The 27,750-nt window shown below is 40.3% G+C and overlaps 1 protein-coding gene across 5 annotated transcripts in view; it reads right to left on the bottom strand.

The window, feature by feature from the left end:
* The window catches only part of TPK1 (thiamin pyrophosphokinase 1), a 332,856-nt gene that overhangs the window by 82,906 nt on the left and 222,200 nt on the right, over nucleotides 1–27,750 (bottom strand). For all 5 annotated transcript variants that reach the window (XM_039243072.1, XM_039243076.1, XM_039243077.1 and 2 more), the window contains one exon: nucleotides 12,814–12,925. In XM_039243072.1, coding sequence (XP_039099003.1) covers nucleotides 12,814–12,925 — 112 coding nt within the window. The remainder of the gene's footprint in view (nucleotides 1–12,813; nucleotides 12,926–27,750) is intronic.

Raw genomic sequence — 27,750 nt, 5'->3', positions numbered from 1 at the left:
ATCCTTGAATCTTCAGACACTCAAAAATTCTGTTTTAACCATTTATCCTCTTTGTGAATGCTAAAGATATCTTTTTCCCCCCTTGAATCTTTATTACAAGTATCTTGAGAACCATGGTGACTGACATTCGGCTTATAATCACCCCAGAAATCAGAAATCACAGGGAGCGTAAGTTACACCTGAATTATCCACCTCGCCAAAGCCATGTGGCTTCTACTCTAAGACCTGTCTTACAGAGGGGGAAGGAGTATCTTGGGAGAGTGGTGGCTCGCAACATGATTTTCATTGCTAAGGTGTTAATTTCTATCTCTGTTGTCTCTGATGCCACCCAATCTCATGGAAAATTCTACTTTCATTTAGAGATAGGATTCTGAGGTAGGCTACTTCATTATGTCCAATGCTTTTAAAAAATAGATATGTAAATCATCAGTGATGGATCCATCCTCCATGTACAGAGGACTAAGTTAGGAAATATGAGCTTGGACAATTCATTTAACATCCTGTAACTCAGTTTCCTCATCTCTAAAATGAGGACCATACTCTGCATTCACAATGCAAAAGTTTGATTATTTGGAGCCGGTAGAAAATTATACTCTGTGGGCTATTCCTATAGTAAAAGTTTATTCACCTGCACCCCTTGATTCTTTCTCTACAATTCATGTAATGACCACACGTTATTGCTTTCTTGTCTCCGTATATTAGCTGGATGGTTGAATGCCTCGAGGACACTCTGAATCAGCACAAAAGTGCAGCCCGGAGGAGGGAAATAGAAAGGGACTCTAGAGCTTACATGGAAGTCATTCTCATCTGTCAACCTGCCCACATAAATACCAGGAAATCAACTCATTTAAAAACTTGGGAGGCGAGCCTGAGTTATAATAGTGCTCTTGAATGCAGGTCAGTGAAAAATTGGCCTGCTCACAAATTCCCATTTGTCATATTGCCTACAAATGCACGTTAATTGTTTTCATATTTAAATGCCTAGAACCAACCATAATAAATGTGTGTTGTCAGGTTGTAGGGAGTTTTCTCAAAACAAAACAGGATGATTATGGCATACAGTAAATTATTGTTGGTTCCTTGTGCTCTCAGCAGAATCACAAAAGGGCAAGGCCTTACGAGAAGAAAAATCATTCATGTCTGGTTCAAATCCTACAACACAGAAAAGAGAATTAGAGCTGAGCTAATGAAGTATGTATCTAATGCAAGTTGGTGGTAGGCCATATGTTACTGGTCTTAAGCATCTTGAAAATGTAATGTTTACTTACAAGTAGAATACTTGAAAATCCTTCTCAGTGAAATAGTCTAAATGATAATCTTGCTCCTCTCTTTGTATTGTTCTCTCCAGAGACATAGTATCTACTGCTCATTAGCAACACCGTTAACTCTGTCTTCTTCATGAAAGCTGGATCCTAGAGTTTCCCATGATTGTCATTTTGTGCAGCGTTTCCTCGGTGCTAATATTTAGAACTTGTCGAAAGTTGCAGTTGTGTGGTCTATATGCCCAGACTGATCAAATCTAGGTACATACTAAGAAAACAGACTCGTCATATCTCACAGTACAAGAATGTGCACATGGCATAGGTGTGTGTGTGTTGTGTGTGTGCGCACGCGTGCGTGCGTGAGAGAGAGAGAAGGGGTAGTGGTAACAGTGACGGTAGCATAAATAAGCCAGTAATTTGATGGTATATGTGTGCTCAGTTAATTAATTAATAAACGCCTGCTTGATCTTTAATGACCTTGAAGGCCCTGAGACTAATATGTGGCGACGTAAGCAATATAAGCAAAAGTCAAATTTTCTGCCTTTTGCTTTCTTACCATCTTAATCACACTGCAGCAATCAGATTGCTGCCTGTTTTTGAGGAGTGATTCTCATGTAAGTACAGCTTCAAAGGCTAAAAATAGTTAAGAAATCTAAAAAGGACAGAAAACAGGAATATGTCTAATAAGAGACTGCTTACAACCCCATGGCTGCAAAGAGCTCCGGCTCTGGCCTGTGCAAACCTGACTCCCTTCACGGTTCTCAGGGGTCAGAATATACACTTGGTGAAACCTGACTTCAACCCTTAGAGAAGAGAAACCAGATGGATAGAAACTTTGCCCTTGTTCTCCTTTGTGGACACCAAATAAATCATGCTCACACAGTTTGCTTTGTTTTTACGTTATCTTGAGTCTTTTTTTAAAAAATTCTTTTTTAATGTTTCATTTATCTTTTGAGAGAGAGTGAGAGACAGCATGAGCAGGGGAGGGTCAGAGAGAGAGGGAGACACAGAATCTTAAGACAGGCTCCAGGCTCTGAGCTAGCTGTCAGCACAGAGCCCGACGTGGGGCTCGAACCCACGAGCTGTGAGATCATGACCTGAGCTGAAGTCGGATGCTTAACCAACGGACCACCCAGATGCCCCTACTTTGAGTCTTTATCACGAGTTATCTGAGGTCAGATGAAAGAAAGCACTGAAATTCAGCTTCTCAACAGCAATATTAACAGTCCTCATAAATTAATTTTCAGAGTAACTGTAAAGATTCAATGATCTAAAAACTGTATTCAGTAAGTATTATTTCAGAAAATTATTTAATTCACTGATTACAGACCTGATATGGGAGGCTGAATAATATCTCCCCCCACAAATGTCCACACTGCAATCCCTGGAACCTGTGAATAAATGAATTATATGGCAAGAGGAGTTTTGCACGATGTGATTAAATAAAAAACTTGAGATGGACTGTTCCAGATTATCCAGCTGGCCCCAGTGTCCTCACAAATTCCTTAAAAGCAGGAAGTGGTACACTCAGAGTTGAAGAGATACAACAATGGAAGTGGAGGGCAGAAAGAGATTTGGTGAGAAGATGGGGCTAGCCCTGTAAATGGTGGAAGGAATCATGGGCCAAGAGATGTAGGCAGCCTCCAGAAGTGGGACGTGGTAAGAAAGGATTTTCCACTTGAGCCTCCAGGAGGAAGGCAGCTCTGTCAACACCTTGATTTTCATTTGGTAAGACCCATGGAGGATTCCCGTCTCCACTACTAGAAGATAATGAAGGGAATGCACTACTTTAGGCCACTAGTTTGTGGTAATAATTTGTTACAGCAGCAATTTGAAATGGATACACCTGGAAACCTACATCATGAAAAATTTAACAAACACGGTTATTTGTTAACCTATCAAACATTACACGTTTTAGATTTATCTATCTTTATGTGTATTTAGATCCATTATCAAGCATCAAAATTTCCTGCAGTGCGAGTAGTGAAGGAGATCAGGAGGAGAAAGCTCTGCACCAGAAGCCAAAACACCTGGGTGGTAGGTCAGCTCTGTCTCCAGGAAGCTGTGTGGTTTGTGGAAGTCATTTTCAGATCTTAGTTATTTCACAAAATCACAGGTCTCAACAACCAATGACAATGTTATGATACTATCATCTTGACATTAAGGGACAATAATTATTCCATAAGCTAAATAAAGGAGACAGTATTCATACAGTCCAGCACATACATCATAGAAATTGCCATTTGCTGGTACTTCCTATAAAGAATGCATTAAAACAAAAATCAAGACATAGTATCAACAAGATTTCTTTTTTAATATGTTCTATTGGTAAAGAAAGTAATATTCTGCTATTTCCATAATGTAGTCCCAAAGTATAATACATTGCTCAGCGAGGCCTAGAGCCATGAAAGTGGTATGTGCTGTTATATTAAAGTTTTACCAAATACTTGGAAATATTCAGTACTCTATAAATAGAAATGTACAGCCTCCTTGAAAAACCTTTGTGAAAATATTTATTTGCAGGTATTTTCCTAAATTATATAAATAATATAAATGTAATATTGTAGGTACGGCCATTATGAAAAATAAATCTTTCACCCCTGTGTCACACTTGTGTATTATATAAATTTGTTAAAGAACTTTTTTATTTCTGAGGTTTGTAAAGATTCTTAGTGGAAAATTATTAATGAAGAAAAATCAATACTGGAATTTATAGCTGGCACTTTCCATTTATAAATAAAAATAGGCTATGAAAACATTAATGACTTTTCTAAATTAATCATGAAAGGCACAGAGATTGAAAGTCATCGATGGCTCAATGAACGCAGAAGGGGGAAAGATTTCTCCTATCCATGTGTAGAGATAAATGATTTTTGTTTATTTTTATTTTATTATTTTTTAAAAAGAATATAATTTATTGTCCAGTTGGCTAACACACAGCATATACAGTGTGCTCTTGGTTTGAGGGTAGATTCCCATGATTTGTCACTTACATACAACACCCAGTGCTCATCCCAGCAAGTGCCCTCCTCAGTTGCATTTCTACACACCAATAATGAAGCAACAGAAAGAGAAATCAAGAAATAGATCCCATTTACAGCTGCACCAAGAATCATAAAATACCTAGAAATAAACCTCACCAAAGAGGTAAAAGATCTATATGCTGCAAACTATAGAAAACTTAGGAAGGAAATTGAAGTAGACCCAAATACATGGAAAAACATTCCATGCTCATGGACTGGAAGAGCAAATATTGTTAAAATGTCAATATTAACTAAAGCAATCTACACATTCAATGCAATCCCAATCAAAACTGCACTGGCATTCTTCTCAGAGCTAGAACAAATTATCCACACATTTGTATGGAACCACAAAAGACCCTGAATAGCCAAAGAAATGTTGAAAAAGAAAACCAAAAGCAGAAGGCATCACAATCCCAGACTTTAGCCTCTACTACAGAGATAGGTGTTTTTTAAAAAAACTTTATATATATATATATATATATATATATATACTTTATATATATATGTATATAAATTTTCACGTAAATGCAACTTTTTCCCCATAAAGTTGTGCTTGCCTCAATGTTCAGTGGCTGGCTGATTCCTTTAAGGAAGGGCCAGCCAGCTACTGTTGTTTATTATTAGAAACCAGATGGCCCTATAGGTCTCCTTCTCTCCACCCTCCCCTCTTTGTGGCAGTGAGCACACAAATAAAAGAGGACAAAGGATCAGAACACACACCATGTATCTCCTGCAACCAGAATCCTCTCTATGCTATATCCTCCCCAAATCTCCTGCCTGTTAGACCTACTTTTGTCTTGCCTTTGTTGCCTTGATGGACTTCCCTAGTGTTTCCCTCTTGAGTGCCTAGATTTTAAGAGTAGATGTCAGTGCAGAAGAATGAACCTGGACCACTTTCTTACACCATACCCAAAAGAAACTCAAAATGGATGAAAGGCCTAAATGTAAAACAGGAAGCCATCAAAAGTCTCGAGGAGAAAACAGGCAACAACCTCTCTGACCCTGGCCTCAGCAACTTCTTACTTGATGTGTCTCCAGAGGCAAGGGAAACAGAAGCAAAAATGAACTATTGGGACTTCATCAAGATAAAAATTTTCTGCATGGTGAAGGAAACAATCTGCAAAACTAAAAGGCAACCAACAGAATGGGAGAAGATATCTGCCAATTACATATCAGATAAAGGGTTAGTACCCAAAATCTATAAAGAACTTACCAAAGTCAAATCCAAAAAACAATCTAGTGAAGGAATGGGCAAAAGACACGAATAGGCACTTTTCTAAAGAAGACATCCAGATGGCTGACAGACAAATGAAAAAATGCTCAACATCACTCATCATGATGGAAATACAAATCAAAACCACAATGGGATACCACCTCACCTGTCAGAATGGCTGAAATTAACAACTCAAGCAACAACAGATGTTGGTGAGGATGCAGAGAAAGAGGATCTCTTTTGCACTGCTGGTGGGAATGCAAACTGGTGCAGCCACTCTAGAAAACAGTATGGAGGCTCCCCCAAAAATTAAAACTAGGACTACCCTACAATCCAGCAATTGCACTACTAGGTATTTATCCAAAGGATACAGGAGTGCTGTTTTGAAGGGACACATGCACCCCAGTGTTTATAGCAGCACGACTGACAATAGCCAAAGCATGGAAAGAGCCCAAATGTTCCTCAACTAGTGAATGGATAAGGAAGATGCGGTATATACCTACAATGGAATATTACTCAGTGATCAAAAAGAATGAAATCTTGCCATCTGCAACAATGTAGATGGAACTAGAGTGTATTATGCTAAGCAAAATAAGTCAGTCACAGAAAGACAAATTTCGTATGACTTCACTCCTATGTGGAATTTAAGATACAAAATAGATGAACATAAGGGAAGGGAAGCAAAAATATGGTGAAAACAGGGAGGGAGAAAAACATAAGAGACTCTAAATATAGAGAACAAACAGAGGTTGCTGGAGGGGTTGTGGGCAAGGGGATGGGCTAAATGGGCAAGAGGCATTAAAGGGGACACTTGTTGGGATAAGCACTGGATGTTAAATTTAAGTGATAAATCACTAAATTCTATTCCTGAAATCATTATTATACTATCCATTAACGAACTTGATTTAAAATTTTTTTAAAAAGAAGAGAAAAGTGTACTTGAATAATGAAAAAGAAGATAAATGGCAAAATGAAAAAAAAAGTAGATATAAGTATTATCCTGATACCAAAACCAGTCAAAGACATCACAAGGAAAAAAAATCCATAAAACAATGTATTTTAGCTTAAGGATGCAAAAATCCTCAACAAAAAAGAAGACTGCATCCAGCAACACATAAAAAGATTTATACACCATGACACAGTGAGACTGATCGCAAGGATGCAAGTTTGGTTTAACATCCATAATCCAATCAATGTAATATATTATATCAATAGAATTAACCCCCCCCAAAATTACAAAATCATCCCAATAGACAAGATTTACAAAAGCACAGTCCACATGATTTCATGATAAAAACAAACTATGAACAGATAAAATTTTCTCAATCTGATACAAGACATCTATAAAAACCCAACTGGCATCATATGTGTGGTGAAAGACTGAATACTTTCCACCTAAGATCAAGAACAGGACAAGGATGCCCACTTTTACATATTTCAATATTATTTGAATAATGAATATTGTACCGTTGGTTCTAGCTGAAACAATTTGGCAAGAAAAAGAAATAATAGAAATCAAATTAGAAAAGAAGTATAATTACCTCTATTTATAGACGACATGATCTTGTAGATAGAAAATCCTAAGAAATCCACTAAAATAGCATTAGTAGTAATAAATGAGTTCAGCAAGGTTACATGATACAAGTTCAACTGACACAAGAATCAACTGTATTTCTATAACTTGTACTGAACAATCCAAAAATGAAATTACTATTACTGAAATGAAATAACTGAAATAATTACCATCATTATTAGTAATAAATTTAACAAAATAAGTATAAAACTTGCAGTATGAATACAGCAAGAGTTTGTTGAAAGAAATTAAAGACCTAAATGAAAATACCCTAGGTTCATGGACTGGAAGACTTAATATTATAAAATGGATTTACTTCTCAAACTGATCTGCTGAATCAACACAATCCTTACCAGAATCCTAGCTGACTTCATAGAAGTCAATAAATTAAACAGATTATATAAAGAAACCTTGTCTATGCATATAATCTGATAATTAAGTTCTATGCTGTTTGATCTGCCATATTTTATCAGTTCTGACATGTACATTTCCCCCTCACCTCTGCAATTGTAATTAGTATTTTTTTAATAGTGAACATAAAATAATAATGCATCTTACAATCGATGCCATCTTAAATGTGATGAAATACAGTCATTTCACCTATTTGTGAACTTGAGAAAATAGTTTGGGAGTGGAAAACTTTCACTCACAGCTTCCTGGGGGGGGAGGGAGACTGAAGGAAAAAAAAAAGCTGTCCTTATATGTTTGATCTCTAATGCACGTGTTTTATGTAAAAATTTTAACAATATCTTCAATTCAAAGTAGGTTGCTGGTTATCAAAGAATAAGATATGAAAGATACTGTCCTTGAATCAGACAGGAAATACTGCCTTCCCAGTTTCAGAGTGCCCTTTTAAAGCGCTGGACTAGAAAAGCAATGACTAATAACAAAGGCACCTAAAAATGTAAAACACTTCAGGAGTTAGTGGCTCTGGCTCACAGCAGGACCTATATGCTAACAACTCCCCAACTTCCATCTCTGGCAGAAACCTCTCTCCTGCGCCAGACTCGCAATCCTAACTTAGGGTTCGAAACCACTCTGAGTCATAATGAGGTGAGAATTAAGGGCATTTCTCACTGAAACTGCATTATTACCAGGTGAAAAATCTTTTCAAATGGTTTTCTCTTAATTTTTTTCTTTCAAAAATACTTCACTTGGGTTAGATTCGAGTCTCTGTCAGTCAGTGCTATGAAATTATTTCATTCTGCCATTTATTTCTATACTTGGAAAAAAACACAGGAGAAGGAACAACGAAGGCATAATTTCACACTCAGTTTGAGGGTCATAAACGAGGGCTGGGCAGGGGCGCCTGGGTGGCTTAGTCGGTTAAGCGTCCGACTTTCGCTTGGGTCATGATCTCGCGGTTCGTGGGTTCGAGCCCCGCGTCGGGCTCTGTGCTGACTGCCAGCTCAGAGCCTGGAGCCTGTTTCGGAGTCTGTGACTCCCTCTCTCTCTGACCCTCCCCTCCTCACGCTGTCTCTCTCTCTCTCTCTCCTAGAAATAAATAAAACATTAAAAAAAAAAAAAAAAAGAGGGCTGGGCAAATGCGGGGCAATTCCATTTGATATTTTCTTAGGCTAAAGTGTAGAGAAGTTAAAAGCTCTGTCCTGGGGAATTTAAATTCTTCTTCCCAATCCTTTCCATTTCTTCCTCCTACCTCTTGCGTTCCCGTGTACATGTGCCTTCCTCTGGTTTTCTTTATCCCAAATTTGTTTTAGTGCTTTCTTTTTAATATCAACTTATCTTATACAGAGTCTTTCATTTACTAATTGGAAACAAGGAAAAATAGCATACAAGACCTGAATTCAAACTTTTGAGTGCATCAATCCCTAGTGATGTGAATTTGGGCAAATCTTTGCCTAGAGCTTGGAACTACCATGTTCTTATCTGAAAAACAGGGGATATTTGAAAAATTTACATAGAACTGTACCAATTACCAGAGTTAAGGAAAACTAACTAGCACCAAAGATAGGTCACACCGACACATATGGTAGGGAAACCATAGGACGTCAAAGAAAAACATAAGGTCTAAAGGACAGAGAGCTAATGGCAGATTATAAATGAATGAGAATCAGTGTGCTTAACTGCGGATTCTTCAGTAGTAACAAGAGAAATTCCTAAGAGTATGGCCCAAAGAAAATGAAAATAAGATTTTTATCATATGAACAGCTGAACTGTTTATCAAGATGGTAGACGAAGAGAAAACTGTTTTTTTGACAGAAGAGCTAACCCCTAAACGTTCCTTCTTCCTCACTCATAGAACCCTGGTTTCACTCGCGATGCCTTTAGATGCAAAACTACATTCCAGGCTCTCTTGCAGCTAGGGTGGCTGTTTGATAGTCCTGGCCATTGAGGCACAAGACTGGATGCAGGAAGGGCTTCTGGAAATGGTGGAATCCCTGAAGCTTTGTTTTCTTCTCTGTGTGCCAGTCCAGCCTCCTCTCTTCCCTTCCCTCTCTCCTGAGGCTGGCGGGGGACCACAAAGGCTGGAGCTGTGACAGACACCTTAGGATGTGGAGGCAAAGGCTGAGGAAACCACAGATGCCATGCCCTGTAACTGCTTGGCTCTGTACTTTGTTACATGGGGAAAAAAGGAAAAGATCTTTTCAAAGCTGCTATTTCAGTCAGTCAGAACTGAACACGTTCTTATTTGTTACAGACCAAAGGAGAAAGAAAACTTGATTACCACCAAAAATGTGACTGTCTAGGGGCGCCTGGGTGGCTCAGTTGGTTAAGCGTCTGACTTCAGCTCAAGTCATGATCTTGCGGTTCGTGAGTTGGAGCCCTGTGTCGGGCTCTGTGCTGACAGCTCAGAGCTTGGAGCCTTCTTTGGATTCTGTATCTCCCTCTCTCTTCCCTCTCCCCCCCATCTCAAAAATAATAAATAACCATTAAAAATTTTTTAAATGATTGTCTATAGAAAACCCAAGTGAATCTATACTGACGCTTTTTAAAAACAATTAAAGCATTCAGCAATGCATTGATACAATATACTAAAAATCAACTGTATGTCTATGTACCACCAAGGAGCTCAGAAAATTTAATTTTTTAAAAGGTATAATTTACAATAGCAACATAAAACATAGGGTTCCTAGAAATAAATCTTACATAAGATGTACAGGATCTTATGGACAAATTTTAAATGACTGAAAGCAATTAAAAAGTTCTAAGTAAAAGGAGCGATATATTATGTTTATGGATGAAAAAAACTCCATTAGACACAGGAATTTCCTTCCCCAATTGTTGTTTTCTCCCAATTAATGTACAAATGAAAAGTATTTCTAATAAAACATACAAGGGGATTGTGTATATGACAACCTGTCATGCTAATGCTAATAACATTTATGAAGATGAAAAAGCCGGAATAACTACCAAGAGATGTGTTCCCTCAGTGGTAGCCAGAGACCGCAATGAAGCAGCACTGACATGCATCAGCCTGGCAAAAACGCTGAAATCTCACAATACCGAGAACCGCGCCAGGACACAGAGCCCAGGGGCTCCTGCATTCTCCTGGATGAGTTCGCGGCGGCTCGCCAATGTCAGAGCGGTGAGGGGCCCTAGTGAAGGTCAAGAGGCTCAGGTCTAGGATGCGGCTGTGTTACCCGAGTGCGCGCAGCCTAGAGAAACCCTCGTCCCAGAACCATGGCACACGGTGTTCAGAGCACACTGCTATGAAATGAAATACTGTCCAACAGGCAGCTTCAGAGATAGTTGTTGAGTTTCACTTTTAGGTGATGGGCACAAAGGCACCTTTCACACTTGTTTTAAAGACAGGAGGTGATGAGAGATACTGCACATTGAAACAGGGAAATCGGATTAGTCTCAGAACTTGTGGCATCATATTTTAGAGCGGGTGAGGCCTGGGAGAGAGCCGGCCTCCAGGGCACCTGGGGGAGATGCTAATCGGTTTCCTTAGGAGGACCTGGGTCCTCTCCGTGACCTAAGAACTGATCAGCACCTGACTTGAGTAACTGCACCTCCGTTCTCTTTCCCTGCCCTTCATGTCACTTCGTGGGTGTGACTGTTAAGTTGACGTTGACCTCAGGGCTCAGCTTTCCCAGACAGGGACACCGAGTTGGGCAGGGGCCCTGTCCTCTCAGTGACAGAAATCTAGACACTGCTCTTCAAGTCAGCACTGCGTCGTTTCCCAGCTGTTATTATCACTACTTTTTAATGAAGTAATATTACCTATCACAAGACCCCATTAGTTAGCACTTTCACCATACAGAATGGATGAAGCAGTTTGCGTCTCAATTTTCTTATTTTGCATACTCCATTAAGTTGCTATTTCCATATTTTACATAAAATTGTAGAGGAAAAAATAATTATTTCAGAAGTCAGTGCAATCTGAACGCATATAAATAAGTAATAGTACGGAGCATTTCTGCGTGATTGGAACATTATCACGGACAGGGAAAATGAGAGCCACATCACGCCCAAGGCCCCCTACCCAGAGTCACCTTCATTATATGGAAGTAGGATGTGGGACAGCGGGGGGTCAGCGGATGTTCTCAAAAGCCCTGAAGAACCACCTATCTCCCCGGGTCCTCCAACTAGCCCTGAGAAGGGAGCTCCCAGCCAGACCCAGAAGGACCTCACGGGTGTCTAGACTCCGTCCCGCGAAAGAATGGAACTCTAACAAGTACAAGTGGTTTAGGTTGCAAATGTTTTCACAGAAAGTTTCTAACAGGAACTCGTGTCAGTTTTAGCCAAACAGCTTCAAAGCCTGTCACCGGTTTCCGTGCACCAGAGCGGATCTGTCTCACCATCCTTTCAAATTCTGATGAGCTCTCCAGACATTTGCCTCCAAATATCTCTAGTTTTTCCTAATTGTTTCAGCAGTGGCTCGTAGAAAAATCTTTCAAAACATCTTTTTATCTTCAAATTATTTACTTCTTGAAATATTCGTTTTCTTGTGAGAACCTAAGGGTTCTCAAAGGACGTGGTTCCATATTTTGGTTTTTAGAACCTTAGAAGGTCGGTATCGGGTCAATCAAGAGACAATCCCTTTGACACTGAACCAAAACTCTTTGATTAAATTGCTGTTATTCTTAAAGAGACTAAACTTGACTCCTTTCACAAGCCTGATGGTTTATTCTGGAATTAGCATTTAAATCATGAAAAGATCCACCTCATTTTTTGTTCTTTTCAGATCAGACACTTTTAGTATAACCTGGACTGATTACAGTTAATGAGTACTGGGAAACATTTTAAAACTTAGTATGAGCACCTAATCTTACAAAGTCTCAGAGGTTTGATTATGGAGAAGATCTACTACTTGAGTTAGAATACCTGCTTATCTGGAAAAGTAAAGGTTTCAAGAATACAAAATCATGAAGAAGGTTTCACAAAGAGTTCTGAATACATTCCTCCAAAATATACAAGTGGCCCCCAAGCACACGAAATGATGTTTGACATCCTTAGTCATCGGGGAAGAAAGCAAAACCACAATCAGATACCACTTCATATCCACAAAGATGTGTCAAAACAAAACTGAAAGAGAATGCCACATGTGGGTGAGGATGTGCAGGAACGGGAGACCTCACACGTCGCTAGGAGGGATATGAAACAGAGCAGCTGCTTCGGAAGACAGCTCGAAGTCCACTCCAGGTTAAACCAGAGCTGCCTAGAACCAGTGGCCCCACGGCTGGGGGTCTACCAGATAGACCGAGATCTCCATCATTGTTAATTATATACATTTCTTAAGAAAGAAAGCCTCCCTTTGGCAAGGGTTTTACTTACTCAGGTTCCACTTGAGGCCTGTTGTGGTGACATGATTGCAAGGCTGTCCGACAGGAATAAGGCCACACCAGTCACCTTCCATTCCGGTGTCTACATGCAGCTTGTGCTTTCCCTGAAGTAGAGAGAGAATGATCATTAATGCAGTGAATGGAAAGGGTAGGGTGTCAGTGTGCATTGAAGACCTGGTCGTACACACTACGTAGCATCCAAGAATTTCATGTGGTTCATCATACTTAATCCTGACAACAAATTTAAGTGGTACATGCTGAATAATCCCACAAACTTTCACCTGACTTAATCCTGCCTGTAATTTTACAAGGCAGCTTATTGTTAATGATCACTTTTACATATGAGAAAAGTGAAGTTTGCAGAGATTAAATGTGTCCAGGGCCACAGAGATAACAAGGGGGCAAAGCGAAGACTGCATCTATACTTGGCAATTCCAAAGACTAAACTGAATCCGTTTAGTTTCTATAAGACAGAATTCTAGGGTCTTAATCAAACACTGGGTCAAGTGTAAATAAACCCGGAGCTGCTAGAACCAGTGGCCCTCACCAGTCCTGCTAATGGTTAGCTGCTTCCTACAGCCACGCTCCTCTCGAGGACGTACACTGAGAAGTACCTCTGCCCGGGACCCGTACCTACCCAAGGAACGAGTACGCGTCCTCTATCTGGATGATGAAAACTGGTATTATTTACCATGTTTTCAATTTTTCAGTTTATAAAGTTAAAGTTAAATGTAATGTTCAACCAAGGCTATAATGTTTTTTTTTTTTAATTTATTTATTTTGAGGGAAAGAGAGAGAGAGAATGAGAGAGAGACACACACACACAGAGAAGGAACAACAGGGAGGGGAAAAGAGAAGGAGAGACAGAATCCCAAGCAGGCTCTGACAGCACAGAGCCTGATGCGGGGCTTGAACTCACGAATCTGGAGATCATGACCTGAGCTGAAATCCAGAGTCAGACGCTTAACCGACTGAGCCACCCAGAAGCCCCTACAATGTTTGATTTTAAATAAAATATTTGGAAATTCCTCTTCTTCTGTAAAGTAATGACTTTCCATTCCTATTCTATTCATTATCCTTAGAGTATATGGTCTTTGCAGAAAGGTACCTCAAGTCCTTATGGGAAAATGTCAAAGCACATATCTATTCAATAACTACGTGAAAAAGACAGTTTTCAAATTTCACAAAACTCTACAGAAGTGTGTATATATATATATTTGAACACTCAATCAGAAGGCATAAACTCAGTTAAGAGGGCTAAAATATATTTAGACACAAACAATGTTTAAGGAAAACATAAAATATATTTGAACTTGGTGACCGTTACTGGAAGAAAAGATAGGCAACACACATAGATACACACAGGCACATGGAGAAATGCAGGTGAACTGACAACATAATGCATTTTGAAAACAATGCCCAGTAAGAAACAGAATTGTGATACATTACAGAACCCATCTATGTAAATTAAAATAAATGCAAACACAATAAGACACTTCAAATGACAAAATTTAAAAATACACATTAAAAATGTAAATATATGCATATACATACACACTAACATGCTTGCCTACGAAAAGAGTAAGGAGAACGAGAATGTGGCATAGGGATAAAAGGGGAGGCAATGGATCAATGAGGATTCCTGCCTGGACCAGAGATGACAGTGTGCCATTAACCAGTGAGCGTAACTGACTGCACATTGAGATCTCATAAAAATAACAATATCCTTTTTACATATAAAGGGATACAAGACAGTGATTCTTAGACTCTTCCAAAGAGTCTAAAATAAAAATAGGGAAAATAATCTAATTAAACAGTAATTCAAAAAAGAGGAATGGTTGGAATATAGCCATGGAAAAAACTTATGAGTAAAAGAACTAACCTTGTTCTTGAATAACGGCCTTTGGGGTGTGTGTGTGTGTGTGTGTGTGTGTGTGTTTAGTGTTTGTTTTTTGGGTGGGGCGTGTGCACAGGTGGGGGAGGGACAGAGAGCAGTCAGAGGACAGGAAAGGGCTCCCGAGGAGGGGCACAAACTAAGGTACCATGAGATCACGATTTGAGTCAAGATCAAGAGTCAGGTGCTTAACCGACTGAGTCACTCAGCTGGCCCTGGTGCGTTTGTTTTAGATCCATTTAGAGCAAAAGCACAGAAACTATTAGTATGGTTAAAGAAATTTTTACATATTATACAGCAAAACAGTGCCTGTCAGAAGGTAAGGTAAAGAAGAGTAGAAGAAAGTGTAGTGACCCTCATTTTCTCATCAGTTTAGAGAAGAGTCAAGAAATTGTGCCTGAAGTGGTAGATTTTTAAAGGCAGGACAGGGGGTGCTTAAAAATTGCTGCTGGCCTAAGTAACCAGTGATGTGGATAACCTGTCTAAGCAGCAGAAACGAACAAGGAGGGAGCCCTGAAATAGCTCTGTCCTTCTCGGGCCTCATTCCTCGCTCATGAACCTCCACACCAGGGTCAGAGACATTACTCATGCAGCGTCCACATGCAGACCGCAATCACTGCATGGAAGGAAGGTGAAGCACAGAAAAGTAGGAAAGATGCTGATCAGAGACCTGATCAGGTGCAGAGGAGTGGAGGGCAGAGCGCAGGTAAGGAGCTCCGTGCTGCTTGTGTGGGAACGGAAATCACTTGGTGCAGGAGGGTGCGCAGGTGCGGAGCCAGGTGGGGTCAAGACCCTCCCTGATTAGGCCACCAGGGTAGGACCGACTGGGCGGGAGTGGGGGGGGGGCGGGATTTTCGGGGCACTGAAGCAATATTTTGTGTGACCATAATGACCAATATGTGACCTTATGCATTTGTCAAGACCCACAGACTCTGTAACACAAGGAGTGAACGCTAATATAAATTATGGATTTTTAAAAATAATCCTATGCTGGGGCACCTGAGTGGCTCAGTCGGTTGAGCGTCCGACTTCGGCTCAGGTCATGGTCTCACTGTTCGTGTGTTCGAGCCCCGTGTAGGGCTCTGTGCTGACAGCTAGCTCAGAGCCTGGAGCCTGTTTCAGATTCTGTGTCTACCTCTCACTCTGAGTCTCCCCTGTCCACTCCCCTGCTGTCTCTCTCAGAAATAAATAAAAAATATTAAAAAAAATTTTTTTAAATACAAATAAAAATAATCCTATGCCATATTGGTTCCTCATTTACAACCCATGTACCACACTAACGCAAAATAATAGAGGAAATTGTGAGCGGAAAAGAGGTATATGGAAACTTTTTAACCTGCTAGGTTTTCTGTAAGCCTAAAATTGTTCTAACAATAAAGTCTATTAATTAAAAAAAAAAGTCCCTTGTTGACTTTTTAGTTTCTCATCCCTTAAATGGGACTGGTGAACTGGTGGCAATGGGAGGGTAGGTCTGAACCTGAGCCTAGCCACATGAAGGTAACTCACAGAGATGTGTGCAGCTGCTTCTCAGCAACCAGTACAACTTACTCGACTTTTCCCCCTAAAAACACAGGATTTTTTGTTTCTTTAGGCCATGAGCTACCTTAATCTCCTTGCATACAACTTTTTCCCTGAATTGATTTGATTTACACTGATTAGCTTTGCCAGACAAATTTGACTATTGTTTCTTCCTACCACTCTCCCTTATACACATTATTCTCTCTGAAGATACAGATGCTGGAAATAATACAAATTATCATCCAGAAATGCCGAACGTAACACACTTAAGCAAATTCTGAAAGCGGTAACAAAGCCTCCTCCATGATGACGGGAAATACCGTAGAAATTCTGAATTCCCTGCAGTTGCTTTGGTTTTAGCAGCAAAGGAACAGAAAGTGGTGGTGGCTTTTTGTGTTAGTGGGTCATGGCCTGATAAGGGCTGTACTCCCAGGGACCCAGTGAGAAAGCACAGCATATCAGAGGGGTTACAGGTAATCTGTTCCTTCTGGAGCACTGAGTGGCAGCCAGCACCGGAAAAAGAAGGGCAGGAAAGCTCACCTGGCCTGGATGGCTCTACGTGTCTCACGTAAAGCAGCCTCTGACAATGAGCCTGATGTTAGACACTGGGACCTCTTCCTTCCTTATCAAAGAGGGATTTGTGTACCATTGGGTTGTCTTATTTTCAGTGTGTTACAATGAATTCCTATCTTTTTAAAATTATTATTTAAATTTCAGTTAACATACAGTGCAATATTGGTTTCAGAAGTAGAATTCAGTGGCTAAACAGTTACATACAACACCCAGAGCTCAGCCCAACAAGTGCCCTCCTTAGTGCCCATCACCCTTCTAGCCCATCTCACATCCACCTTTCTCCAACCCTCAGTTTGTTCTCTATTGTTAAGAGTCGCTAGTGGTTTGTTTCCCCTTCTTCTCTTTTTTTCTCTTCTCTTCTTGTGTTCAACTGTTTTGTTTCTTAAATCCCATATATGAGTGAAATCATATATTTGTCTTTCTCTGACTTATTTCACTTAACATAATGCATTCTAGCTCTGTCCATGTCATTGCAAATGGAGATATTTCATCTTTTGATGACTGAGTAATATTCCAGTGTGTGTGTGTATGCGCGCGCGCGCACACACACGCACAGACACAGACATACCACATCTTCTTTATTCATTCATCAGTTGATAGACATTTGGGCTCTCCATAGGTTGGCTACTGTTGATAATGCTATGAAAACTGGAGTGCATGTACCCTTTCGAATCTGTTTTTTGTATCCTTTGGATAAATACCTAATAGTGCAATAGCTGGATTGTAGGGTAGTGCTATTTTTAATTTTTGGAGGAACCGCCTTACAATTTTCGAGAGTGGTTGCACTGGTTTGCATTCCCCCCAACAGTGCAAGAGGGTTCCCCTTTCGCTGTATCCTCACCAGCACCTGTTGTTTCTTGTATTGTTAATTTTAGCCATTTTGACATTAACAATTAATCAATGTCAGAATTAACATTCTGAACTTAATAATACAGTTAATTCCTACCTTTTAATTGAAGAATTTCCTCCTTCTGTTTGTGGTCTGCTTAACAGTTCGGTAGTGGTCAGCTATACACAGTATGTTGGGTGTTCCGGAGAACTTGGTAAAGGATGGAGAGGGAGGGGGTTGCGGGAATAAAATAGCAGATGGGGATTAAGGAGGCACTTGTGATGAGCACAGGGTGATATATGGAATTGATGAATCGCCATATTTCACACCTGAAACTAATAGAACACTGTGTGTTAACTACACTGGAATAAAAAAAAAAAAAAAGAACTGGTGAAGGAAGTAAGGAATGATTTCTCAACTGGTGGACATTAACTCCCTAAGAGAAAATTCTTCAACTTGTATCATATAATGCAAAGGAAACAACCTGCATACATGTTAAGTTTTATTATCCCAGGGAGAGGGTGCTGTTATAAAATCCACTGATTTAAGTGACACAGTGGTAAGCTTTCTTTTCTAGCCTTGCTATATATTCATTGCCTTCCTCATTATTTTAGCATTCAACACATCTTGAAATTTTTAATCTGGGAATAAACTAGTTTGTGGACTTGAGAAGTCACAGATAGGTTTTAGCCGGCAGTCAATTAATATTTTTTTATTTTGTTCCAAAAAGATGTTTAGCCATACATGAATGGCCTCTGTGTTCATAAATATGCAAATTTAGCTTTGCTTGGTTAAAGGAGAGCTAAATTATGCTTTTCTCCCATATCTCCCGTCTATGTGACATCTTTAAAAAATGAACAACAAAAGGAATTTTTGTTCATTCCTCAGATTTCTCCATTCATAATATATGCTAGCCTATATGTGATTTGACATGGGCAGGCATACAGCCTGACATTAAAGAACTTCCCCAAAGATTTATGCCATTACTGGAGACCAGAGGCACATGAACTAATCATTGACTTCCATCCATGCTCATGAATCACTGTACAGGCTCCTGTTCTGTCCCCGGTTCTGAGCTAAGATGACTCATTGAAATCTAAGGCAGTTCTATACAGTAAAGATTGGACAAAATTCAATCAGATAGTTTGCTCTTCCAGTCACGGTTATTCTTAACATATGATCAACCTCAATAAGGTATGAACTTGTCATTTAGTGAAAGGTAGCAAAGACCCGGCTGGGCGCCTGTCATACTTAGGAGCATGTTAAAGGTGGGCGTCAGCGTGAGATCACTTTTGCTAGACTATCATGGCGACCTAGAGCAAAATATACACAAATTGATACCTAATGAAAGGGTAAGAAATCACTGTCCCTCTTTTATTATGCTTCCTCTTTGCAAAACTCTAAGACACGACTCACAGAAAAGATAAAGTTCACCCTAGACTTTGCTCTTGCAAAAATATCAAACAATGAAGCATATGAATTCTGTTTACACCTCTGAATCATTAAATACAATAACTATGCCAAGTTACCTTTGTGTGAATCTCACAAAACACATTAGCAGCCTAACAAGATCATTCACAAAGCAACCAACACAGGAAGAACATAAACATACTTTATATTAGATTTCCAGTTAGTGAAAGATTCAGGAAGCAGGTGCCCATGCTAGGCATAAAGTGGATGACCATTCATCACATTGCCGTTAATGCTGAACTTATACCCTGTGGGTAACTGCAGCTATGATTTCTGGCACATGGACCCGGTATGAATGAAATGCCACTGTACACTGATTAAACACAAGGATAACCTCTGGTAGCTCATTTTTTATTAGTTTGTCCAGGTACTTAAAAAATTTATGAACAAACACTGCTGCAGGAAATGAAATAGGCTGCAGGAAAGAAAAGTGAAAGGAGCAGACGGAGGTATCTACATTGTACCTGCTACCTCTCTTGCACAAACACAGAGTTCCTTGATGGTGTATTTTCACCCCAAGACTGCTCATGTGACAGAAGATACTCGCAAGAGAAATGGTCTCCCCAGTGAATCTGTAGTCATAAAATCTCTGAGCTAGAAGATTTGTATCTTTAATTTTACTTCATAAGTGCAGAATTCAAAACCTAAGTTTGTTGGTTTTATTCAAAGTAGTCTATAGTGAATGTTACATATATTTACATATTTTATTTAAGGTATTTTTTTAATTCACTAAAACCTTATCTATAGATAGATGGTAGAGTTGTCAAGAGAAGCACATTGTCCAAAGTCCATTTTAAGGAACATGACTCCTAGGATCGGATAAGATCGGAAAGACTGTGCTTTAGATTCCCCTCCTAGAAATCACAATGCACACCAGCATGGTTCGATGTTCCAGGTAGTTTTGTGGCAAAGGAATGATGTTTGGCTGAGCGTGAGCTCCCCACACTTACTTTACTAGAGATCCTCTTTTTTGCCCCTCAAATAACACCTCATAATTACCCATGGAATCTGCATTTCATGAAATCCACCTAGGACAATACTGATTTGGAATAGTAATATTGTACACCGCGTCCAAAACTAGAATACTTTGTGGTTTAATATTTCCACAGCCAGAACATTTCAGTGATATGTCTTGAAATTAATAACCTCCATCTGATTTTCATTTTGGAAATTATCTGATAACCTCAGGCTGAAACTGTGTGTGTTCTGACATATGAGGTAGGCTTATTCTCTGATCAAAAGGTTCATGACAATACTGGACGGTTATCCAAAAAGAAAATTTTCTGCATGCTAGTTAATCTAGTTTGTTTATTCAAAAGTCAAAAGTACATACAAAATATCTGTTATTGTTAGAGACAGTAGAATACTATAACGCTAGGCTAATTTCCTTATTAGCCCCAACACTAGCTGTTTCAAAATAAAACTGATGAAATCAATGTTTAGCCTTTCTTTTCTATCACTCTGTATTGATGCTTTCCTTCCTTCCTTCCTTCCTTCCTTCCTTCCTTCCTTCCTTCCTTCCTTCCTTCCTCCCTCCCTCCCTCCCTCCCCAATGCATCCTATTGTCTTTATACCTCCCTTTTATTCCAGTCAGAGGAGACCATCTGGTGAGTGCCCTCATGCTAAAACATACTAAGTGTCTAATAAATATCTGGCTGATTGATGGCTCAGAGCAGAAGGAAAAAGTCTTGATTAAAGGTGTCAGTGTGCTTAGTAAAATCTTTGTCAAAGTTTGAGTAGAGGAGGGACAGTCTAGTTGAACTGAACTCATTCCAGGCACCTAGAAGTCTCTGTGTGGATGGTGTCTGCTTAAGTGGACACTAGAACAGAGGCGCCCACCCAACAATTACAAACACTTGCCAACAGTACTCGAAATACACGTAAAGATGTATACAAAGTACACATTTCATGCTTGTACCTTAAATGGGGTTTACCATACTACCTCACTGGGTTATTGTGAGGACTCAGCGAGACAATGCCTATCAAGTGCCAAGAACAGTGCTTCAAACATCCACACTGACCTTCTCTCTCTCAGTTTAATTGTAACACAAGTGTTCTTTCCAGTCATTTATGCTTATTTTATCAAAGCCTAGGCACTTTGTCCCAGTAGTATTTGAAGGAAAACAAATGTGATTACTCCTAAGACTAATCTGAAATATCAGCAGGAAAGAAGAAAAAGAAACTTTTTTACTTAAACATTTTATGTTAAACCTTCTTAAAGCACTGATTTGTCTTTTTTTTTTTTTTTTAAATGTTTTTTATTTATTTCTAGGAGAGAGAGAGAGACAGCATGAGCAGGGGGAGGGTCAGAGAGAGAGGGAGTCACAGACTCTGAAACAGGCTCCAGGCTCTGAGCTGGCAGTCAGCTCAGAGCCCGACGCGGGGCTCGAACCCACGAACCGCGAGATCATGACCCAAGCGAAAGTCGGACGCTTAACCGACTAAGCCACCCAGGCGCCCCAAGCACTGATTTGTCTTAAGGAGAAGAAGCATACCTCCATTTGCTTCATAAAAGCTCTACTTTTCAGTAAACTGATTTTTTTTTAATCTTCTATTTTGAAATAGTCCTTTTTTAAGGAGTATAAACGTGAACTTTGTTCATCAATTTTAGAAAAGTTCCAAGAACTCCTTCTCGGGTCTCATATCCATTCTCTTTTTATTTTCCGAAGCAAGCAAATAATTTAAATACGATTCAATTCAGATTCTAAACCCACTGGACTTATTTTTCAAGTTTCCTCATCACTGGTCAATGGCTGATGGGAATCCCAGCACTGGAATATATATTTCAACTTTCCTTCCTGATGGCCAACCACCCCAACCTTCCATCTGTAAAAGAGCTGCATGTAGATTCTCCTACAACAGACAGTCCGCTCCCCACAATTACTCAAGCACCCATGTCTCCCCTAGCTGGCCTCTCCCAGCTAAGCAGTCCCCCATGTACTTCTCCTTTCTGTGATCCAAGAAGCTGAAAGTCAGTAGGACTGGCAGGGGAGTGGAGGGGAGGAGAGAATTTCTGGAAGGATCCTGTTCATTATCCCATCTGAATAGGCTCCAGGAAGAGTTGCTGCTTGTTGAGATGCAGCGTGGCTAACGTTCAGTATGTTTGATTGAGTTGGGTGTCTTTTTTTCCCTCCCTCATTCACATTCACAGTGCTCATGGGATGTTGTTAGTGCTCATGAAGGGGGGGGAGGAGGGGGAGAAAAAGACAATTTTGCAATTATTTTTTTATTTCAAACCCCAGCATGACTACCAAACTCCATAAACTGGAAGAAATAATGAGAGAGTTCCAGTTAAAGAAAAAGAGGGAGAAGTGACATAACAATTGTCGAGCATTGGCTTTGTCCTGATTCTTTGCTGGGTACCAAAACTCAACAGGGTAGAGTTAGCACCAGGAGATTAGAGACTCAGTGCAGTCTTTAACCTGCTCAAGGTCACTCAACTAGTAATGAAGAGCCAAAAATTAAGTCCTCCATTAAGAGAAACCTCAGGCTGCACGTAGCCCCAGTCCCAGTCCCAGGAAAAGCCTTAGACTGTTCAAGGCTAAAGCCATCCTCAGACCGCCCTCAGTTCAGCTAATCAAAAAGAAAAAAATAGAAACATTCCTATGGTCTGAGTCAAGGCTGGAAACTGCAGATACAAACTAGCCAATTTCTCACTGCTTGTCTGAACCCCATGTGGGCCCTTTAAACTCACCTCACAACTGGTCATTTTCAAAGGATTCTCAAAAGTCATGATTGGGTCCCACCAAAAATAATGAACACCTCATAGACATTGAATGGTCGAAGCTGTAATTATAATTAGTGCTTATGTGATGATGCTACATGTACTGTAACACCCCCATCCCTTACTCCTTAAAAACCCTGTTCGCTATTGTTCTTGGCTTCACCTTGCTGCCATGACACCAGCAGGCTGGGTGAGCCCCTGCTCAAGCTTGTAATAAAGACCCTTTTGTACTTGCATCGGTGCCGGCTCCTTGGAGTGAGGGGCCTAGACAAACTAAACCAAAAACTCAACCAGCTTTTCTGCTTCTGTACAAGTGCTTGCACTACGGGAAACTAAAACCTAACTAGCTCCTTCCGCTTCTGTACCATTGCTTAAGGCTTGAGTTTCAGCTTCCCCGGAGCTATCAGGCAGCAGCACACTGTCCAAGGCCGGAGAAACTGCCCACATCACTCCACCACACTACCTTGGCAACACCTAATCAGGAAAGGCCAGCAGCCACCCTCCGCCTTACTGAAGGAAGGACCTAGGGAGAGAGAAGTTAACCTGTTAGTCGCCGAACAAGACTCTAGACTCGCTCTATGATTGGCTAAATTCAAAGGTATCCTAAATGTTATAATTGGATCCCGCCAAAAACCTGATAGCGGGAACCAATCAAATATGGTATATATTCACATTTAAATATTAACCAATGACAAACCTGTAACCATAGAGATCTCCTGTCCCTCCCCACGACTTGTTTACTCCTGTCTATAAAAAAGCTGCAAAGGCTTTGTTCAGGGCCTCTCAGCGTCACCGGCAACGAATGCGTGGAGGTCCGGGTTTGAACCTGCAAATAAACAACCTTGCCGATTGGCTTTGACTCTGGTCTCTGGTGGTCTGTTTTTGGGGTCTCTCGAACTCTGGGCGTTTCAGTAACTGGCAGGTGTAGGGCCTACACCCAAATATGCCATCATTTTAAAGTCTACTTTTCACGACATTACCATGGTTTTCTAGGCTTCCAATTTTGAAGGCCTGTCAGAACTGTTTCATTCCTTGGCTCTTCTTTCATTATTACTTTTTGTTCCCTATCTTCAATGTTTAAGTTAAGCTTTTATATGAACCTCTCCAGAGTTTATCCTGAATAATGTCCAGAAGTTCACAAAGAAGAGTTAAAGCAAAATCAATGACTGGCCTAAGATTAAGAAAATCAACAAAGAGAAAATATTTTTGAAAAAAGATTTTACTATTTTTAGCCAGGAACCAAAAGGACAATTTTGATTCTCCCCTGGATCCTGTAATATCTTAATTGGAAGCAGTTGGGTTAATATTCAGATAGTACAAGTTCCAAGACGACGTTCAGACGTCACCTCTCCCACCATCCTTCTCCAGGGTTCTCCCTGGACCTGCAAGCCGGCTCCCTGCACACCTGCAAGGCTCCACAGTGCAGTGTTTTATGTCTAACTCTCTTGCTGGAAAGCAAACACTTCAAGGGGAGAAGCCATGGCTCATTCATTTTTATATCTTTGTACAGTGTTAGACACATAGTAGGAATACAATAAATATTTATCAGAAAGGGGGAACTAAGCTTAGCTGTTTCCATATAACTACTCTCAACCTCTAATTTCTGTGCTAGCTACCACCTCGCTATCCCATTTTTCTGTTCTTCTTTACACAACAACAACGAGAAAGGGTTGTCTAAATCACCATTTCCAATCCCTCACCTCCAGTTCTCTTGCATTCATTCCAGATAAACTTTTGCTTACACCTCTTTTCCAAATTGGCTGTCATCAATTTAACCAATGACCTCCAAATTGCTAAACCCAACAGCCAATTACTAGTCCTCGGCCTTCCAGCAGAATTCACAGTGGATTATTTCTCTCTTCCTTTATATACCATCTTTACTTTGCCTGCACAACACCACACTCCTGGTTTTCCTCTTCACCCGGTATTCTTTGCTGTCTCCTCTTCTCTCCAGATCCTCAAGCTGGACTACCTCAGAGCTCAGTCCTTTAGTCACAGCTAGATCTCCTCTCCAATCTATCTAAAGTTATGCCCTTTGTGAGCTCAACCATCTAGATCTTAGTGAATCCCAAATTTGTATCTCTAGCAGAGGCTTCTCTAACTCTGGGCCTGAATATCCAGTTGCCTACTTGACACACTCTGGTCTTTTACTTCAAACCTACCCTATATCGATCAGAGCTGATATTTACTCCATCTTTCCAACTGTTCAGGCAAAAAGTTTCTCTTCTTTTCTTATACCCATAAGGAAATCCTGTTTGCCCCATATTCTAACCATATCCAGATTCTTATCACTTCTCATGATTTCCTTCACTACCTCTCTATACAAGTCATCCTAACAAGATCTCCCATTGTCCCAACAGAATCTATTTTCAACTCAGCAGCTAAGGTGATCCTTTGACAGAGTAACTCAGACCTACCTACCTCCGCACTGACCCCTAAGAGAAACACTCTTGAAACACCCTGAAAGTTTTCCATTTCTGTCTTCTGGCCCTTAAGAAGTGTGTCTAGACATAAGGTGCTGTCCATGGAGTGAGTCTGAGAGAAATGCTGTTATCAGTGAATCCTTGTTCTGAGCTAGCCTCAGGGAGCCTGTTCTATGCACAGTGCTGTGGTTAAGGGCACAGGTGCTGAAGTGAGACTTCAAGGATTTGAATCCCTTTTCACCATGCTTGTGTTTTATTTTCCTTATCTATAAGACCAGAACAAAGGATTATTGAGGATTAAATGACTTGATGTGTGAGGTACTTAGAATAGTGCCTGCCACAGAGTCAATGCTCTATAAACATTCACTATTGTTAAAAAGATTAAAATGGGCAACCAAACAACACATTACTTTCAATTTCAGACAGTCAATTTACTTGCCTCTCATTTTTCGTGTCAAGAACGTTAGGATATTTTGTCTCCTGAGAGTAACCCAGAAAGTACCCTATTATATATCATCTGTGTTGGCAAAATGTAGGAATAAATATACCTTTCAGGTTAGATCACAATCTTACTTGTTACAGCAGTCTGATGTTGGTAGCTCTTACATGGGAGGTAAGAGCCTTTAATAGGAGAAAGGTAAAAGCACTGCCGTTTGCAGGGAAGACTGGGGAGTTTCTGATGGCTTGAGGTAAAATTACAGTGAGATTTCTGAGAGAGGTACCCTGCCTTAATGCAGCTAAACTTTATACACAGTTCTGTACTGCAAAGGAGATGGTTGTCATGAAGGCACAATGAAGCATGCTGGGGGGATACAGTCGGTGTGTGGTAAGGAACAAGTGGTGTAACCACAGTCTTCATGTTTGTCACACACCAGGCGTGATGCACAATGATCATCCTCACAACGGAAGTGTTTAGTCCTTCACCCTCTCCTGTTCATACAAGTCTGTGTGTTCATGTGTGCCTAACACCCTTTTTTCATGTTTCTCTGTGGTAGTTGGTCTCCAAAATGGCACCCAATGAATGCTGTCTCTTGGTATTTATGTCCCTGTATAGTGATTCCCTGAATAGGACTAAGCTGTGTCTACCACCTGGGTGCTGCACAAGTGCTGGTGTGTCGTTTCTCAGCTAGATGATAACAAATATGACGCCGCCTCGTGCTTGCTTGTTCTTCCGGATCACCTGCTCTGGGGAAGTCAATCACCATGTCATGAGGACATTCACTCGGCCCTAGGGGCCCATATGGCAGGGATAAAGCTGTCCCGCTCCCCAGCCAGCCAGGTTTATGAATGGGCTGCCTTGGAATCCTGTGACTGATCCCCAAGACAAGTAAACTTCATGAGATCCCCCCCAAGCTTAGAGCATCCAGAAAAGCCCAAATTCTAGACCTGCAAAGACACTCTGAGAGACAATAAAGGTTCACTGTTGTTCTCACCCACAAAGATTCAGGGGCCATTTGTTATACAGCAGAGGATGACTAACACATTCTTGATCCTTGCTGTCACTGTTCAGGTGCCTGTGTCTGCCTTGCTTTACCTTTAGATCCCCAGGGCTTTTCCCGTCTCATTTCCTGTGCCCCCCCTTCTTTTAATGTCTATAAAAGAGAACAGGTATATATATGTGTAGAGGTATATTTTTTGCTTTTGTTCAGCAGGGTATGTGGTTAAAAAGTGGCAGTATGAGAAGTTGTTTCTAAAGAAAAACTACCAGCTTTTCTTTGGCCCCTTCTCTGTGGGTTACTGGGACTGATTTTCCCTACATCTTTATTCCTTCTTAAGGTACCAACTGGGGGAGGGGCGCCTGGGTGGCTCAGTCAGTTAAGCATCTGACTTCGGCTCAGGTCAGATCTCACGGTTGGTGGGTTCGAGCCCCACATCAGGCTCTGTGCTGACAACTCAGACCCTGGAGCCTGTTTCGGATTCTGTGTCTCCCCTTCTCTCTGCCCTTCCCCCACTCATGCTCTGTCTCTGTCTCAAAAATAAATAAACTATAAAAAAAAAAAGGTACCAACTGGGGGAAAGGGAAGGGTGAAGTCAGAGGCACAAAACTTTCCCCAACAATCATTCAATTTCATCTTAATGAAATTAAGATATCATTAAAACAGAACATTTATGCTTAACAGCATTCCATATACTCAAACTCAGTAAACTGTATGTGATTTAAAAAGACTGCCTCAAAGCAAAAAATAAGCCCTATTTCATAATGAATTTGGCATAAGGAAAAAAACATTAAATATTGAACATTAACTATCTCACTTCCTATCCCAAAGTCATTTATTTAATATCATTTAAGTAAATGATAAAGTGTGACCAAATAGTTATTTTAAATTTGATTTGGATACTAAAAAGTTTCCAAAATTGGCTCTTCTAGCACCAGCTATCCTTCAGGAGCAATATATGAGGGGCTGTTTCCTGTGTTCTCTGCCTTACATTTTCTGCTCTTCCAACTTTTTTTTATACAGTAAAAAAATTTTTGTTTTAGTTTTGTTGGTACCAATTTA

The sequence above is a fragment of the Hyaena hyaena genome, unplaced genomic scaffold (assembly GCF_003009895.1).
Source record: "Hyaena hyaena isolate Hyena2069 unplaced genomic scaffold, ASM300989v1 scaffold_220, whole genome shotgun sequence".
Taxonomy (NCBI): domain Eukaryota; kingdom Metazoa; phylum Chordata; class Mammalia; order Carnivora; family Hyaenidae; genus Hyaena; species Hyaena hyaena.
This window is presented reverse-complemented; position numbering and strand designations above follow the sequence as displayed.